The 15,477-nt window shown below is 40.2% G+C and overlaps 1 protein-coding gene across 6 annotated transcripts in view; it reads right to left on the bottom strand.

Moving 5' to 3' along the window:
* Positions 1-611: 611 nt before the first annotated feature.
* phactr4a (phosphatase and actin regulator 4a) overlaps positions 612-15,477 on the bottom strand; it is a 66,513-nt gene continuing 51,647 nt past the window's right edge. For all 6 annotated transcript variants that reach the window (XM_028460873.1, XM_028460876.1, XM_028460872.1 and 3 more), the window contains 4 exons: positions 3,868-3,929; positions 3,651-3,788; positions 1,608-1,684; positions 612-1,519 (listed from right to left, as the gene is read on the bottom strand). In XM_028460873.1, coding sequence (XP_028316674.1) covers positions 1,504-1,519; positions 1,608-1,684; positions 3,651-3,788; positions 3,868-3,929 — 293 coding nt within the window. In that variant the 3' untranslated portion in view covers positions 612-1,503. The remainder of the gene's footprint in view (positions 1,520-1,607; positions 1,685-3,650; positions 3,789-3,867; positions 3,930-15,477) is intronic.

Genomic DNA, 15,477 nt, shown 5'->3' with positions numbered 1-15,477 from the left:
ATTATAAACAGATAATATGGCTTGCATACAGTATAATAAAGTTGTTCCAGGCATATTATTGCATTGGTAATTCACATAATCTGCGTCTCTTTTCAGTCTGAGTTGTGGGTCAACATTATCTGGTCTCCTTTGGAAAAGAATGCGTCAGTGTTTCCTAGGTTAAAGGAGGTTAAAAAGGAAGCACTGAGCCTCCTTTCCTTAGCTTTAGGAGAATTGGAACGCTCCTTATTATGGCTGCTACTTAAACACTGCCGTTGATTAATGAAAAGTGGATAGGAAAGGAGATACCATTTGGACGCAGCCCCTGATGGCTTGTCTACCACAGAATCCTAGACCGGTTTGTTCCGCAAAACCATCTTGTGACGTTTTAATATCCTAATATCTTGTTGAGTCCCACATTTACAGGTAATAGGTAAAACAAATGTAGTGTCATTCATGATTATGACTCCTGAAATAAGACGACTTTGAGACTTCTACCCTTCAGGTTTCCTGGAGCTTAGCAGAGCTTCGTTCTGTAAATAAGCAGTTTTCACATACACACCCACCACGTTTCCTCCAGTTGTAAGAGACTCAAAGAATGTAATGATGACAAAAGAAGAAGAAGGCAGCAATGAAATGAAAATCACATGTTTTAATTCTAAAGGGATTGTTCAGTTATTCAGTGTAGTTGCAAAAACAGTGTAAAGGTTTCTGTATCAAAAAAAAAGCCTTTGTACCATCATTAACCATTAGAGAAATACTTTACAATTACATCATGTCAGTAGTTTACAATAAGGTCTATACAGTCACAGCCAGTGACAGACTTGTTTGCATATACATATAAAGTACCATAAAACAATCAGGAAAACAAAAATATGTACATTTTCCTGCCTTTGCATAATATTTATAAAACTGTTTTCCATCATCTAAACAGCCAGCACAGGAGCATAAGGTGCCATGTTAGAGGATCATTTAGTGACGTGTGCAGTGTAGAGTAAAACAGGTTCTCACTGGGCCAGCATCAGGGATTAAATTTAGTGCTAAAATTACTTTAAAAGTCTTTCACATTTCGTTAAAGAATTCATCCATGTACGTGTGTGTGTGTGTGTGTGTGTGTGTGTGTGTGTGTGTGTGTGTATAAGGCAGAGACTTACATAAACAGATTAGTGACTTAATACTTAATTAAAATGCATCGTCTTTCTTTGTTGCACATAAGAGATTATCTACACTAAGGCATGTAAAGGCAGCACAGAGTGGGTTCCACTCTGTAGTAGAAGCTCCTTCCTGGTCAGGGCGGTGGGCTGGACCCTCTTATGGCACCGTGTGCGTCTGACAGTGACGCAGCGACCAGCCCTGATATTCATCTATATGCCCTTTGCTTTCCAGCTTTGGTTCCATTCAGCAGTGTTGGAGAAAAAAAAAAAAACATGGACCCAAGTTGCCTGATGTTTCAGGCGTTTAGGCTGGAGTCGCAGCATACTGGTTCCCACTAAAAAAAGTGCTTTACAGTTAGAAGCTGACGCCTCATGGTCGATGAAACCTGGAGGAAAGAGGAAAAAGCATTGATGGAGGGAAATGGACTGCAACAACAAGACGGTGCGTTATTGACAGCTGCATTCAAGGCTTACCGTGTGTAGATCCGGCTCTCCTCGTGAACCTCCATCTCTGAACTCTTGAATTCATTGAGCTCCTTACGGATGGCGGCCTGAGAGGAAAAGAAAGGAAAAGATCCTTTAATCCAGTTTAAACGGCAGCTGACACCCAACAAGTGATCAAAGCCTCAGGGTTTACACACATCCTTTGATAATATTTCCTACTTCACAGCCAACAATGTCCCTTAAGGCTAAATACGAGTGTCACATACACTCCTGTCATGTTTGTTAGGGATAAAGTTTACTAAATTGTGCCTGAACAGATGCTTTTGAAGAAGTATTTAATTCAACCTGGTGACATCGTTCGTTTGTTGGATTTTAAAGTTCGGCCATGCTTCTTGCACATCTTTAGAACCCTTTGCTATTCATTCAAGACAAGTCCATAAAAAGAGGCGAGTAGGGGTCTGAGCACACAGTCAAAGAGGAAAATGAGTCACTAAGCAATCTTCAATTCACAGCTGAGCTTTCATTGCAATCTTTACTTTAACTTCTATTTTTACGTGCACTGAAGTAAGAGTAGATCCACGTTGCTATGATTGAAGTATTTTTTAATTTTCCTTAAAGGGTACCTGTAGTGGAAATGTATATAACAAAAATGTGTTTACTGTAATACCAACGGAAAAAAAAAAGTGCACCTTTTTACAAAAAAACACATTAAAAGGACTTTTTAGAACGATTTGTTGTTTTTCATTTCATTTTTTAATTTTTAAAAGATGGGTAGTCGTCAGCTACACTCATCGACATGTAGCCTGTCGCTACATGGTGTGCCGTCGCTTCCAAAAGGTAATAAAACACAGATTAAAAAGAAAAAAAGGACATTAGCTTTTAATAAACAGCAGCTTTAGACATTGTTGGATGAAGGTGCTGCAAAGAAGCAGGTCTAATTTAATTATAATAGTAGCAGATTAATATTAAAGTCTTTGTATGTCATAAATCTTCATTATGATTAAACATAACTATGTTGTACCTGAACAAAAAATACGTGTGAACGAGGCATGCAACAATTCTCAATAATATATTGAACCGTTAAAGCATCCACGGTTCAATACGCGGGTTAGGGTTTGGCGTCTAGGCCCCGTGTTCGTCTGTGTCTGTGAATCAATGTGCAGGGATTAGGAAACCTGTCAAGTGAGTTAATAAGCCAATCACAACGCGCAATGTTTGGTGTCACTGACAACAACGTTATTAGCTTTTAGCATGGTTAGCAATGAGGGGCAGCGATGGCTTGATGAAGCAGTGCTGTTTTTAAAGTCAGCAATGTGGAAACTTATCACTTTTATTGTTGAGTCTAATGACAAGGAAGAAAAAACGGTGAGTGAAAAAATGATCTGTAAACATTGTTTTACATGTGTCGCCTATTTTCGGTGCTTAGAAATGTGGGTTTCGTCAGAATTACATACGCTGGATCCATGTTCCAAAACAAATGGCCAGTTTAAGTTTATTACAGGTTTATCTATTGAAAGTAGTGATTTTTTGATTATTTTTATTTTTGAATGAATATTTCCCTAGTTTGTATATGAGCTGACAGGAGTAATCATAGAATACACCACAAATAGGAATGTGTATGAATTTTGTTTGGCTTCAAAGTAAAATAAAAAGGTTTAAAATGAAAATAGTAGCTATCTTTCTTTAAAATGTTCTTAAAACACCACCACCGGAAACGACCTGAGCCATCAGATCCGAGCCATGAAATCTGACCAAAAACCGAGGTACGTATTGAATCGTGGGCTGACTGTATTGTTGCATCCCTAGCGTGAACTCTTCCTGTATGTTTGCTGAGATTTAGTGGACCGGGTACTTCCTGCTGCCAAATCCTAGCTGGTCATTAGTGAACATGCTGCTACATCAGGGATTCGTCTTTAATATCTGAACCTGCTTGGAATGCAAATCCCCTCAAATCGGACCAAAGTGAGAGACGATGCCGTTTAAATACAGGCAGGGCTTAAGCTTATGTTAAGAGGATTCCCCTGCATAAGCCTGGCAGGTACACAGAGAGGTGTGTGTGTGTTTGATTGTCACCTTGTCAGCAGGTGTGAGCTTGGTCCATGGTTTGTCTGCACGGCGGTCGTAGTCGTGCGCGTGTGTGCACTCAACGTACTCGTGGAAGCGCAGGATCTTGCGGGCCTGGAGCTCGGCCACTGTAGGTCGTTGGGAGAGCTGGTGGAACAGAAACACGTCAGTATTTACCGACCGCGCCATGTTGCATATTGTGACACATCTCGTCCTTCATCCTGACCTTTCGGGTGAGCCTCCTCTTGATCTCGCGTCTCTCTAACTGCCGATCGGCTTCGTTTTTAGCTGTGTGAGAAACACATTCCATGAGAGGAGCACAAAGGGAAAGGAGAGTGCTGCACAACGTGCTGCTTTGTCTGAGACGAGTGGAGGAGCTTTGAAGACAGAGCAAGGACTCTCCAATAAGGTTCAATATCTAGGGGTGAACCGATAACAATTTTCTGGCCGATACCGGTTTTGGCTGATAACATTTTTTTTTTCATAACGGACATCATACACCTTGAATGTTCCAAACTTATTTTATTGGAAAACATTGAACAATACGTTGTCATGGCAAATTTTATATTCATCATCATATCCTCAAATGTATGTTCATGTGTACAATTTGTCATGTTTTAATACATGACGACTCCATTAATCTTTACACTTTTGAACAGCTGAATCATGATTAAACAGTACAGATCGTATTATTCTCAGTGCAGCACAGTCTCTGCCAAGGCCAGAATCTCTGCTCACATGCAGACATACACTGACGTACACACTTATCAAGACAGATAAAGACTGGAGCCAAACCTTCTCATAACATCTTCATCATCCTCCAACATTGCCACTATGGGCATCTGACTCCCTCCCTTTTGTCTCTCACTGTTGGGACCTTTTCTTATCTGTATAAAAAGCTTAAGCTTTGAAACTGTTGAAGCGGGGCGCGGCACTTCCTTCGGACGTCCGCCTGGACGGACGCTAATTTTGTTTCACTTTGTTCCATTTTGTACCTTTTTTCTTAGTTTAGAATAAACATTTTTTTATATAAAATCATCAATGCTTCTCCTGGATTCCATCATTCAACCAGAGCAATGAATCATGTCTCAAATGAGGTCAACCGTAAATTCTGCCGTAACAATTGGCGTCGACGAACTGAATCCATCTTCTGCTCTGTGGGGCGTCGATCGTGGACCAGCACTGGGTCGACACATTTGAAGACCCGGGGCTGGCCCGCGGTGGTCCGCCCTCGGACAGAGACTGGAGCACGAACCATCAGTTGAACCTCAAACACCAATTCGGACTAAGGTAAAGTTGCCTTTATAAACATATATGTATAAATTTTCATTTACATATATATATATATTCGCTCTGTGTTGATTTTTTTTTGGAACCAGTCAAGCATTGTATTGATTTTCAGCTTTGAGCTTTGATTTTGATCCTCAGCTGTTCTGTGTTTTGACGCAGTGAATAGCCATGAGAAGGGCTCAAATGGTTGAGGTTCTATGCTTTTTAATGCTGTAGGTTCTCTCTGGTTTTCTTCGGGCTCGGATATTTTGTTTAGGCATAAAATACGGCTGGTCATTATTTACTTTGGTTTTGTTCGGACACCCACAGCCTGTGAGGTCCTGACCATAGATAGACGGGCAACCAAAGTTTCCAAAACATCCCAGCGGTGCCATGATCTGAGTTCACCTCTGTACCGAAAGCAAAATAGATTAAAACCCCAAATCTAACCTAAATTGTGTTTCTGTGAATCAAACAGATGAACAACCCAATAAACAAATAATATATGCATACGCATATACAATCTTGATATGATGTGAACTCAGATCATGCTTTCAGGCGAGTTTTACTTTTTTTTTTATCTTTGTTTTTATTTTGTTTAAACGTGGAATCAGATTTCTCCCTTTTTCTTAGCTTTAATGCTTTCATTTGGACAAGTGTCAGCTTTCGGCTTCTGTGCGCCTTGATTTTTTTGTTTTGTTTTGTTTTTCTCTCGAAGAGAGAGTCACACACACACACACACACACACACACACACACACACACACACACACACACACACACACACACACACACACACACACACACACACACACACACACACACACACACACACACACACACACACACACACACACACACACACACCACACACACACACACACACACACACACACACACACACACACACCACACACAGAGAGAGAGAGAGAGAGAGAGAGAGAGAGAGAGAGAGAGAGAGAGAGAGAGAGAGAGAGAGCACACACACAAACAGCACAGGCACGCGCACGGGCGCACGCACACGCACAGCCACACCCATCCCAAGAGAGAGAGGTGGCGCCCCTCACTGGCCAGTTTAGTGCACTACACACTTGTGACAGAATAGTGCCATTACACACAGACACTATTTTTATTTTAATTTTAAATTTTATTTTGATTTCATGTTTGATGGGCAACACACACTCAAACACACACTCAAACACACACAGATGAATACAGTATTTCATTTTATTTTATTTTAATATTACTGTTACCATCATTATCATTTTTTTTTATTATTTAATTGTCAGTTTCTGTTGGCTTTGTGGTTGCCCCCTGAAGAAACGACATCTTCAATGAAAGAATGAAATCACCTTCAACTCTTACGCTAATGGAATGTCAACATCATTCAAAGGACCAAGCATCAGAAGGAAATGGACAATCAAAGGTGTGTGACCTTTCAGGACTCAAGGACTCAACTCCCATTCAGCAAAGCAATGCTGAAATAACTCGCTCAGTCCCAAGTCGACTCTTCATCGTCTATGAATGGGCCGCATGCCAATGCTGGATTAACACATCCTGCCCCATCATCAAAGACTGAGAACCTGTGGGCGTCGGAGTGGACACTCCCCCCACCAATGAGTTGCGAGTTAAACGCCACGACTACTGCCTGAATGATGGGCAGCAACTGCAGACTGGTCACACGTCTGCTGGAAATCTTCACCAAAAAGACACTGTTTCAAAAGCCACAAGGATACCAAGCCACAAGAAGTCCACCACAGCCTTTGGTGGTAGTGCGCACGCACACGCACAGGCACGCGCACGCACAGAGCTAAATCACTTTAGCCTTGAACTTTGGCATGGAGGGGGACAACTAGCAAATAGCCAACAAGCTTCTCCTTCGCACAATACTAACCCCTCTATCTTCTGACTGTGCACTAGATTATTTTGTTTTCATTTATTCTCTCACACGCAGACAGACCAGACATACAGTCACACACCCACATTCATAACTATGAGAAACACAGAACTTCACACAGAACCCTTCTGTTTGCCACATGAGATCAAGTGTGCCCATCATTTATCTTTGCTTTTATTCATTATGTTGCTCATTTATTTACACTGCTTTGGCCTTTATGAGAAAACAACAAACAAAGGGGAAGAAAATAGTGTTACTGATAAGGTTGTTTTTGTTTGCTTTTCTTTCATTTATTTTCTTGATTGAGGGGAGGCCCCCCACAATGCAAGATATGGTTACATCCGCTGAAGACAGAGCCCTCTGTTGCCTCAGCTTTTGGAGCTGAAGTTTTAATTTTTATTGGCCATGATTTTTTTGAGCTCACACGTTTTTCTCCTTTGTTATTTCTGAACGATTCTTCTTTTTCTCTTTTGTTTTTACTCAATTTCAGGAAAATTGAGACAGAGATTGAGGACTGCAGCCTCAACAAGTTTAAATTTTGACATTTTTTGACCGATACCCTCGTAAACAATCTGTACCTTACCCTTTTTGAAGCTGCTTGCGACAGACAGCCTAGTTCAACATTCATTGTTTTCATTTTGCGCGCCTCCCCCTTAACCGCGTCGGACTGTCTGGCCGGCCCAAAGCCACTCGACAGCAGGGGGGGGTACCAAATTTTTTCCTGAGAAAAAATGTCCCATTAGTTGCTATGAGTACATAGGCAATTACTTTTCAAACAAGAAGTCCTGGTTTAATGTGCAGAAAAAGGATAAACCTTGCTAGGGAAAGCGCTCTTTGGGGGATAGCGGTCCACCTGATTTGATACATGCTTGGTAACCGAATACCGTTCTGAACAAATTTCTACGTTCCCTTAGAGTGAGGGTTATTAGAGGTTGCGTGCTCCGTTCAATGTTGAGTGATATTAGAGGTGCCCAGAAAGTTCTGACAGTTGAGTTTCCCTCAGGTTGCGGACCGAGGTTGAGTTAATCCCAAGCTCTTATTTTCAAGAGTAGAGGTTGAATTTCCTGCCGATTCAGAGGTTTTTTCTTAGATTTCTGGAGTGTATGGTGGTTGAGTTAATCCCAAGCTCTTATTCTTCAAGAGTGGTGGTTGAGTTTCCTGCTGATTCAGAGATTCTTTTTTACATTTCTGGAGATGGACAGCGGTTGAGTTTCCCCCGCGGACCGGGGTTGAGTTTGGTTATTGTGCATGGCCGTGCGATTTCTGCCTGATCAGCAGCTAGTAGACTGTCAGTACTGCAAGGGACAATACTCTAAGTGTAGACTCCGCCAAGGCGGAATAAAAGGAGCGTACCTCTTAGTAATCAGATGATACCAGTGAAAAGCAATTAATTAACACTAAAAGGTTGCCAAGCATGGGGGGGCTATAAGAGCTCATTGACCCCGAGAGACGAGGTGGACTGGCTATCGCCACTGGTGGGTTAGATGAGACCTATATTCCACTTAGACACTATGCAGCAAAACCTTGTGAATGCATGGACGTGAAAATTGAGGCATGAACGTGTGCGGTGCATGAGTGACTGAATGATGACACGTTACGTATGCCTGAGAGAACCGTGTTGTGAGTGCGAATGTGCCATGGACGTGTCATTGAGTGATTGACCGATGAATGGCTGTTTGACTACACATGTTCCTCTGTTTCACCTTCTTTTCCTCCTGGGTTCTGATGCACTTGATCTTCTCCCTGTTTTTGCCAATTATGTAGTGGGGTGTTCAGAAAACACTGCTGCTTGTTAAAAATTAAGGTTTTAGGCCTTGGGCCTTCTAAAAAGTTACCAGGTTTTAAAGGTTTTTTTTCTGGGTGTTTAAAAACACCAAACGACGTTTTTATATATGATACCACTTTCAGTGGAATGACTGGCTTTGACCTTGACTGACCTTACTGTTCATGTTCAGTGTCCATGTTTTTTGTTGTTATATGTGTATACTCGTTGTGGTGTGCACTTGTCTACGTCTTCGTCTTAGTTGTTGTTATTATGTAGCTTTTTCCAAAATACAGGTCGCTGTAAGGAGACGAATCAGATCCAACTAAAGAAAAGAGATATTTTAAATTAATCAGTTAAGTCTTAATGGTTTCCTCTCTTTCTGTTTCTGAGTGTTTCCTAACAGAATGCCACCGCCTTCTCGACTCCGATCCTTCCTCTTCGCCGCCATGCCTGGTCACTGCTTCTTATGATGAAGGATGAGAATTAAAGGGAAGTATTGTCCATAACTGTAACTGGGAAGCAAAGGGGAAATAGATTGAAATAGACACGTGACAATATGACATATTGTGGATGTTCTAACATAATATCTATTCCAGAGACTACAGCGACTTCCAATCCAACTGCAAAAGTGGGGACAGATCTTCAAATTTCCAAAAGGAGCGTACAGTTGACCCTGGCTTTGACCTTTATGGCTGAGGAGAAGGAGGTCGAGGAGGTTGGAGGGCACAAAGGCAGGCGGACACAAGAGAGAGGAAAACGGAGACACATCCAAAATGATCAGATAAGTGATTTTCCAATGATATTTATCATATGGTTTTAAGAATCCAAATGCATTCTTATGTAAAAAAGGGAAGGGAGGGGCCAACGTCCCTCTGATTTTTGATTTATATTTTATCATAGGAAAATAATATACCCCAAAACCCTCCAACCATTTTCTTCTTGTTCCAACAGCACTTAGCGTGCAAGACCATAAAACACCTTCACTGGGTTTAGACACGTTTAAGGGAAAAATTATCTGTTCTCAACATTGGGTTGGGGGCCCAATCTGGGTCGCCTGAGATTTAAAAAGGGTCCTCCTGAAATTCTTGATAATTGATTGAAATAAGAGATAGTTTAAAGTTAAGTAACTTCCAAGCATTTAAGGAAGCTCTCCAAACCGTGCTGGGGCTCGTCACCCCTACGAATGGGATAAATACAGAGAGCAAAAGACAATATGATTGTTCGACTCAACTTAACTCTAATTCTGTCTAACCTTAAAGGGCCAATAATCTCGCTGAACTCTGGTTCAGACACAGAATAGGAGACACTTTTGCCACCAATTGACCTTCAAAATTAAGTAAATTACATCTCAAATAATAATTATGAGGGAAATGAATGAAATAAATGAACTGACAAATTCAGCTCTATAAAAGAATTAGGCTATGTGAATAGGTGTGGAGTGTTAACATTATTCAGAATAAATAAAGGATAGAATAAGATTTCTCCTTCACAAATAAGAGATAGCAACGAAAAATGAAACAAACAATTTAAATAAATAAATAACATTATTTATTTATTTGGTTAAACTCATTTAGCTTTCTCACATCTCCATGTCTCCCAATTGTATGTATTCATCTTGAGAAGACATGTAATCACACTCCACACTTCTCCGTCTGACTTGCATGTCCTTCTCCGTCCGACTTGCATGTCCTTGTAAACAGTGGTTCTCAAATTGTTGCTTCTCACCAGGTAAGTAGATGTACCACAGATAATCACTGCAACTCCAGCTATGCTTCTTCTTACTCCAGGAAAAGAAAATCGAATTAATACTTCCTGCTTTTCTTTCAGCCTCATATTTTCCCACTCGCGTGCGAATGCTACAGATAACATTGAGCTAGCATGGCTAAAAGCTCACTAACCCACACCTAACCATTGTGTGATTGTGCAGCAGCACCTTTTAGGATCTGAAAAGCTCTCAGATCCTGACCTCTGACCTGTCTCTGCCTTCCTGGCCATACTAACTATTCATTTAGTTAGTTAACTAAACCTAACACCCCTAAACTTCTATTCTATTCTATTCTATTCTATTCTATTCTATTCTATTCTATTTTATTCTATTTTATTTTATTTTATTTTATTTTATTTCATTTCGTTTTATTTTATTTTGTTTTGTTTTGTTCTGTTTTGTTTTCCCCCCCCCCCTTTTTTCTGTCCAGGTACCAGCTAAAGCCTACCAGGTACCAGGTACCAGCTAAAGCCTCAGTAGTGGGATCGCGCCTGTGTTCAGGTACCAGCCAATCCCAAGAGTTCTGTTTCGGTGTTTTTCCCCCTCTTCTGTTCAGGTACCTTCCGATCCCAAGAGAGGTTGCCAGGTGTGTGGAGACTACCCTTCCTCAGACAACAACCAATCATCTACAACGCCGACCGAAATGAACGACCCACACGGCAGTGAAGGTCGCACAGCGGGCGACATGGATCCAAGATGATTGCCGAGACCAGCTGATGCTGAGACGGAGGCTGACCGAACAATGAAGGGGGAACCGACAAGGCCACTGAGACACACACACAAGAAAACGCTCTAAAACAAGGGCCTAGCTTTGTTTATAAGCCACACCAAATGCTCATAGCTAGGTTGAGGGAGGACAACCTCACACCTAGCTGCAGGAATACAGTCATAAACCCTTCTGCTACGATTGAGGAAAATACTCAAGGTTCTTCACTCATGATGCTATTGGTTACCCCAGTTACCACTGAACTCAGCCGATGAAGACGAGTGATGTCCTTGATGCAAATGATGATTTTTGCTTATCTAGATGCAATAAAGGATGATTTTTGATGATTCATGCCATTAATAATAATGATGAAGAAGTTTATTTCCACATTTTTCTTGATATATCTGTGCCTCACAAAAGAAGAATATATCCAATGTATGACAATAACGATGCTAATGGTTAACCCTGACAGACAGCAAAGGTGGAATATAATAATTTTGTTTCTTGATTTGGTCGTTGAGGCGACCAAAAGTGGGGAATGTCATGGCAAATTTTATATTCATCATCATATCCTCAAATGTATGTTCATGTGTACAATTTGTCATGTTTTAATACATGACGACTCCATTAATCTTTACACTTTTGAACAGCTGAATCATGATTAAACAGTACAGATCGTATTATTCTCAGTGCAGCACAGTCTCTGCCAAGGCCAGAATCTCTGCTCACATGCAGACATACACTGACGTACACACTTATCAAGACAGATAAAGACTGGAGCCAAACCTTCTCATAACATCTTCATCATCCTCCAACATTGCCACTATGGGCATCTGACTCCCTCCCTTTTGTCTCTCACTGTTGGGACCTTTTCTTATCTGTATAAAAAGCTTAAGCTTTGAAACTGTTGAAGCGGGGCGCGGCACTTCCTTCGGACGTCCGCCTGGACGGACGCTAATTTTGTTTCACTTTGTTCCATTTTGTACCTTTTTTCTTAGTTTAGAATAAACATTTTTTTATATAAAATCATCAATGCTTCTCCTGGATTCCATCATTCAACCAGAGCAATGAATCATGTCTCAAATGAGGTCAACCGTAAATTCTGCCGTAACAACGTGTTGCTTTAACTGCACATGAGGTAGTTATCTCAAATATGAATTGAAAGTTTAAAGCATTGCAATCCAAAATACTAATTTACATCACTTCCTGTAGCCTTTCATTTTTCACATTTTTTGAAACAAATCAAATGTGTCCATCAGGTTACACTTTGACTAAAATAAAGTGCACAGCAGTATTTTGGTTGAACAAATAAAGAAAATCACAGGGTTTGGGGTAGATGATAATAATCTACAAAACATCTTAAATCACCAATAAAGTGCCCTGAGTTTTAAATTTCCTTGTAGAGCAAAAATAAAAAAAAAAATGTCAAAATGCAGCAGCTTTGTGAATATTTAAATGTAAAAATATAAATCTACAAATAACTTTCAACAGCTGACAGGACAAAAGCACCTACAAGTCAAACACTCGGTGTATCGCTTTATTGTGTCTTTATTACCTCGCTTCACATTGTGAAATGTTTCCCTTTGAACTTTTACTGTGTTAATTTATTTTGTCTATTTTGGTGTTTGTTGCTGCTGTCTCTGGTGCATACTGGTGTATTTTTGCAGAAATATTCCAATGTGGTTTATTTTCACCGCAAATGGCAAATAAATTGAACTTGAACATCCTACAGAAATAATAAAGTGCAGCATGTGCAACATTTTCATAAGTCAACGGGTAATGACAGCATGAACATGGCACAGGTTAGTTATTATCTCACTTATTACAGTCACTTCTTCATTAGTGGAAGCTTTTTATTCATGTCTGTGAACGCCATCATTTTCCCCGTAGTAACTTTGCTCTTTTCACTGATAAGCGCTCTCAGCAGACCCCTGGCTCTTTGCTCCACTAACTTTAGCATTAGCTTGATTGCTAGCTTCAAATGCTGCATACTCAGCGGTGTGGCTGTGTCCTAAATGGTGAATGAGGTAGCGTTTTGTTTGCAGCTCCACCAAGGCGTATTTCCGCATTACAGGAATTACAAATTGCGATCCTTTGCTCTCTTTTTTGTGTAAAATTACCAAACTACGGACATGTTAAGCTAACTGTGCTCCAGGTGAATGTTGTTGTTATCCTGTGGAGCAGAGGCATGCGCACGCACACACATGCACACATGAGCTGGTCGGCGGGCCTGTCAGTCATCTCACAGCAGAAGAGGACAGTGACAAACTTTGACATTTGCAGAGGTAGAAAACTTTGGCGGAAAAGATCGGTTTCATATGCAAGGATCGGCTGATCGCCGATTCACCCAAAATAAGGGAAATCGGCACCGATCGATTGGTGTATCCTTACAGGTATCTGATTAAAATTTAACTGATGGTGAGAAAAAAAGCCATAACCAGAAACTGGTACAATGTCAAATCACCAGAGAAAGAGCACTGGTTTGAGATCATCAAAGACATACTGTATATATGATGGAAAAGTTGACTTATCAACTAAAGCTTAAAGGACATACCCATGAAAATAACTGGCAGAAGTGAAGTGTTTACAAAAGACGCGATGCCAACAATTATTAACTGCATTACTTGAGAATACACCCAGGAAATGCCCCTGAAAATGTTAAATTGTTTTTGTCTTCTGTTTACTTTTTGTTTTTTTTTGTATTTATTAATTTTATTTATTATTTATTCCTATGTTGTTGTTTTTTTTTAGTTTTTTCCTTTTCTTACATTTATAAGTTGGTTGTATGTTATAAATTGCAAATAAAAACAAAGTAAAAAAATAAAAAATAATCCTCATTGGGACGTAATATGCACTACGCAAACACCAGGGGTGTGAAATTCCACTCCTAGAGGGCAGCAGTTCCGTAGTGTTTAGATGCTTGACTGCTTTAAATCTTAGAGAGTCCTGTTGCATATTTTGTGCAGAGCTGCATGCAATGCCAGCACACTTTCAGCTCCATGTGTCATGTAGCAGGCTAACACCTAGCATCTAACAGTCAGATTTAACAACCCTGTGCACAGTTAATAAAAGTTTCTGCAGCTTTTAGAGAGTCTTCCGATCCAATATAAACAAGTTGACTGATGCTATAATGACTTGTAGCTTTAACTGCGACATAAAACAGGCCCTTCTTCTCTAATGAGCTTGGTCATTAAAGGCATCAGAGCCCTTTGAGAGTCTATGATGAATGTATGTTAATCTGCACATGAAATAACTATATAGAGATCAAATGTGCAAACAGCTGGCTAAACAACAACAGCAGGGGTTATTTCTATCCCACAATGCACCTGCAAGCCCTCAGAGGGTGATTCGCTAAAAGTTGTTTGCCTGTTCCAGTCATTCCATGATAAGTGACTAATCATTTTTGTTTACGGTTACATATAACAGGTTTGCTGTGCCTTAGGAAGTAGGGTTGTTTGACATCAATCGCAAAAGCAGATTTCTCTCCAAAGGGTCAGATGGCACAAAAAACCAAGTCTTTAAAGGGGAACAAGCACTTTGGATGCAGCTTACCTCTCAGTGAATGCTTGTAATTAAGGACGTGGTGTTGATTGAAAACTTCAATGAACACTAATTTTCTATTTCAAATCCCTTGAAGAGGCTGTTTGTTGGTGAAAAACGTTCTGAAATGATAACTAGGAGATACATCGCCTTCAAAAAGCAACAAAAGACGTAAAATATCCACAAGTTGCATCAATGTCTGCACGCTGTCATTTGATATTAGAGACAGTGGATCAGATAATCTTTGTATTAGGGCTGATCAATGAGGCTGACAAGTCACACCATCAGTCAAAGCCTATAGCTCTCTGTTCAAATGTGTTCCAGTGCATTGTGACAAAAAAAAGTGTGTGGACCTAACTTACAGAGGCCATTCTATCAACAAACAGATTTCACAATGTATCAGACTTAGACTGGTAGAGGTATTTCTCAGTGGCTTAATCTGGTTGCTAACTATTAGCTGAGTCATTCCATGTTATTTCACAAATGGCTCATGCACTTTGGTCTCAAAATTTAATTTTAAACAATTGTTTTGTAATGATTCAATGGGCACACTGTACATTTTATGTTTGATTGGATGAACACTTTTTGAGATACGGCCAATTTAGTAAGCGGGGGGTGTGTGTTGATTTTTGAAAGTCCTTATTTTTCTTCCATTTTTAGCTCAGGAACTACTTAACATAGGAACTGAAATTTGATATATTAATACAGCTTCACCTACTCTCTCAGAATATACAAAAATATCTGCTATATATTTTATCTGGTGGACATAGCCCCTTAAAATTGGAAAAGTTTGTCATGTCTCGGGCTGAACATGTTTGAACCTTCAGTAAACAACTTAGCATATGTCTCAGCTCTCTGTAATGTGATCAGCTTTGAGCTATGAACATAGACAAAT

Source organism: Gouania willdenowi, chromosome 11 (genome assembly GCF_900634775.1).
Source record: "Gouania willdenowi chromosome 11, fGouWil2.1, whole genome shotgun sequence".
Classification (NCBI taxonomy): Eukaryota; Metazoa; Chordata; class Actinopteri; order Blenniiformes; family Gobiesocidae; genus Gouania; species Gouania willdenowi.
Note: the sequence above shows the minus strand (reverse complement) of the source record. Positions and strands in the feature narration are given on the sequence as shown.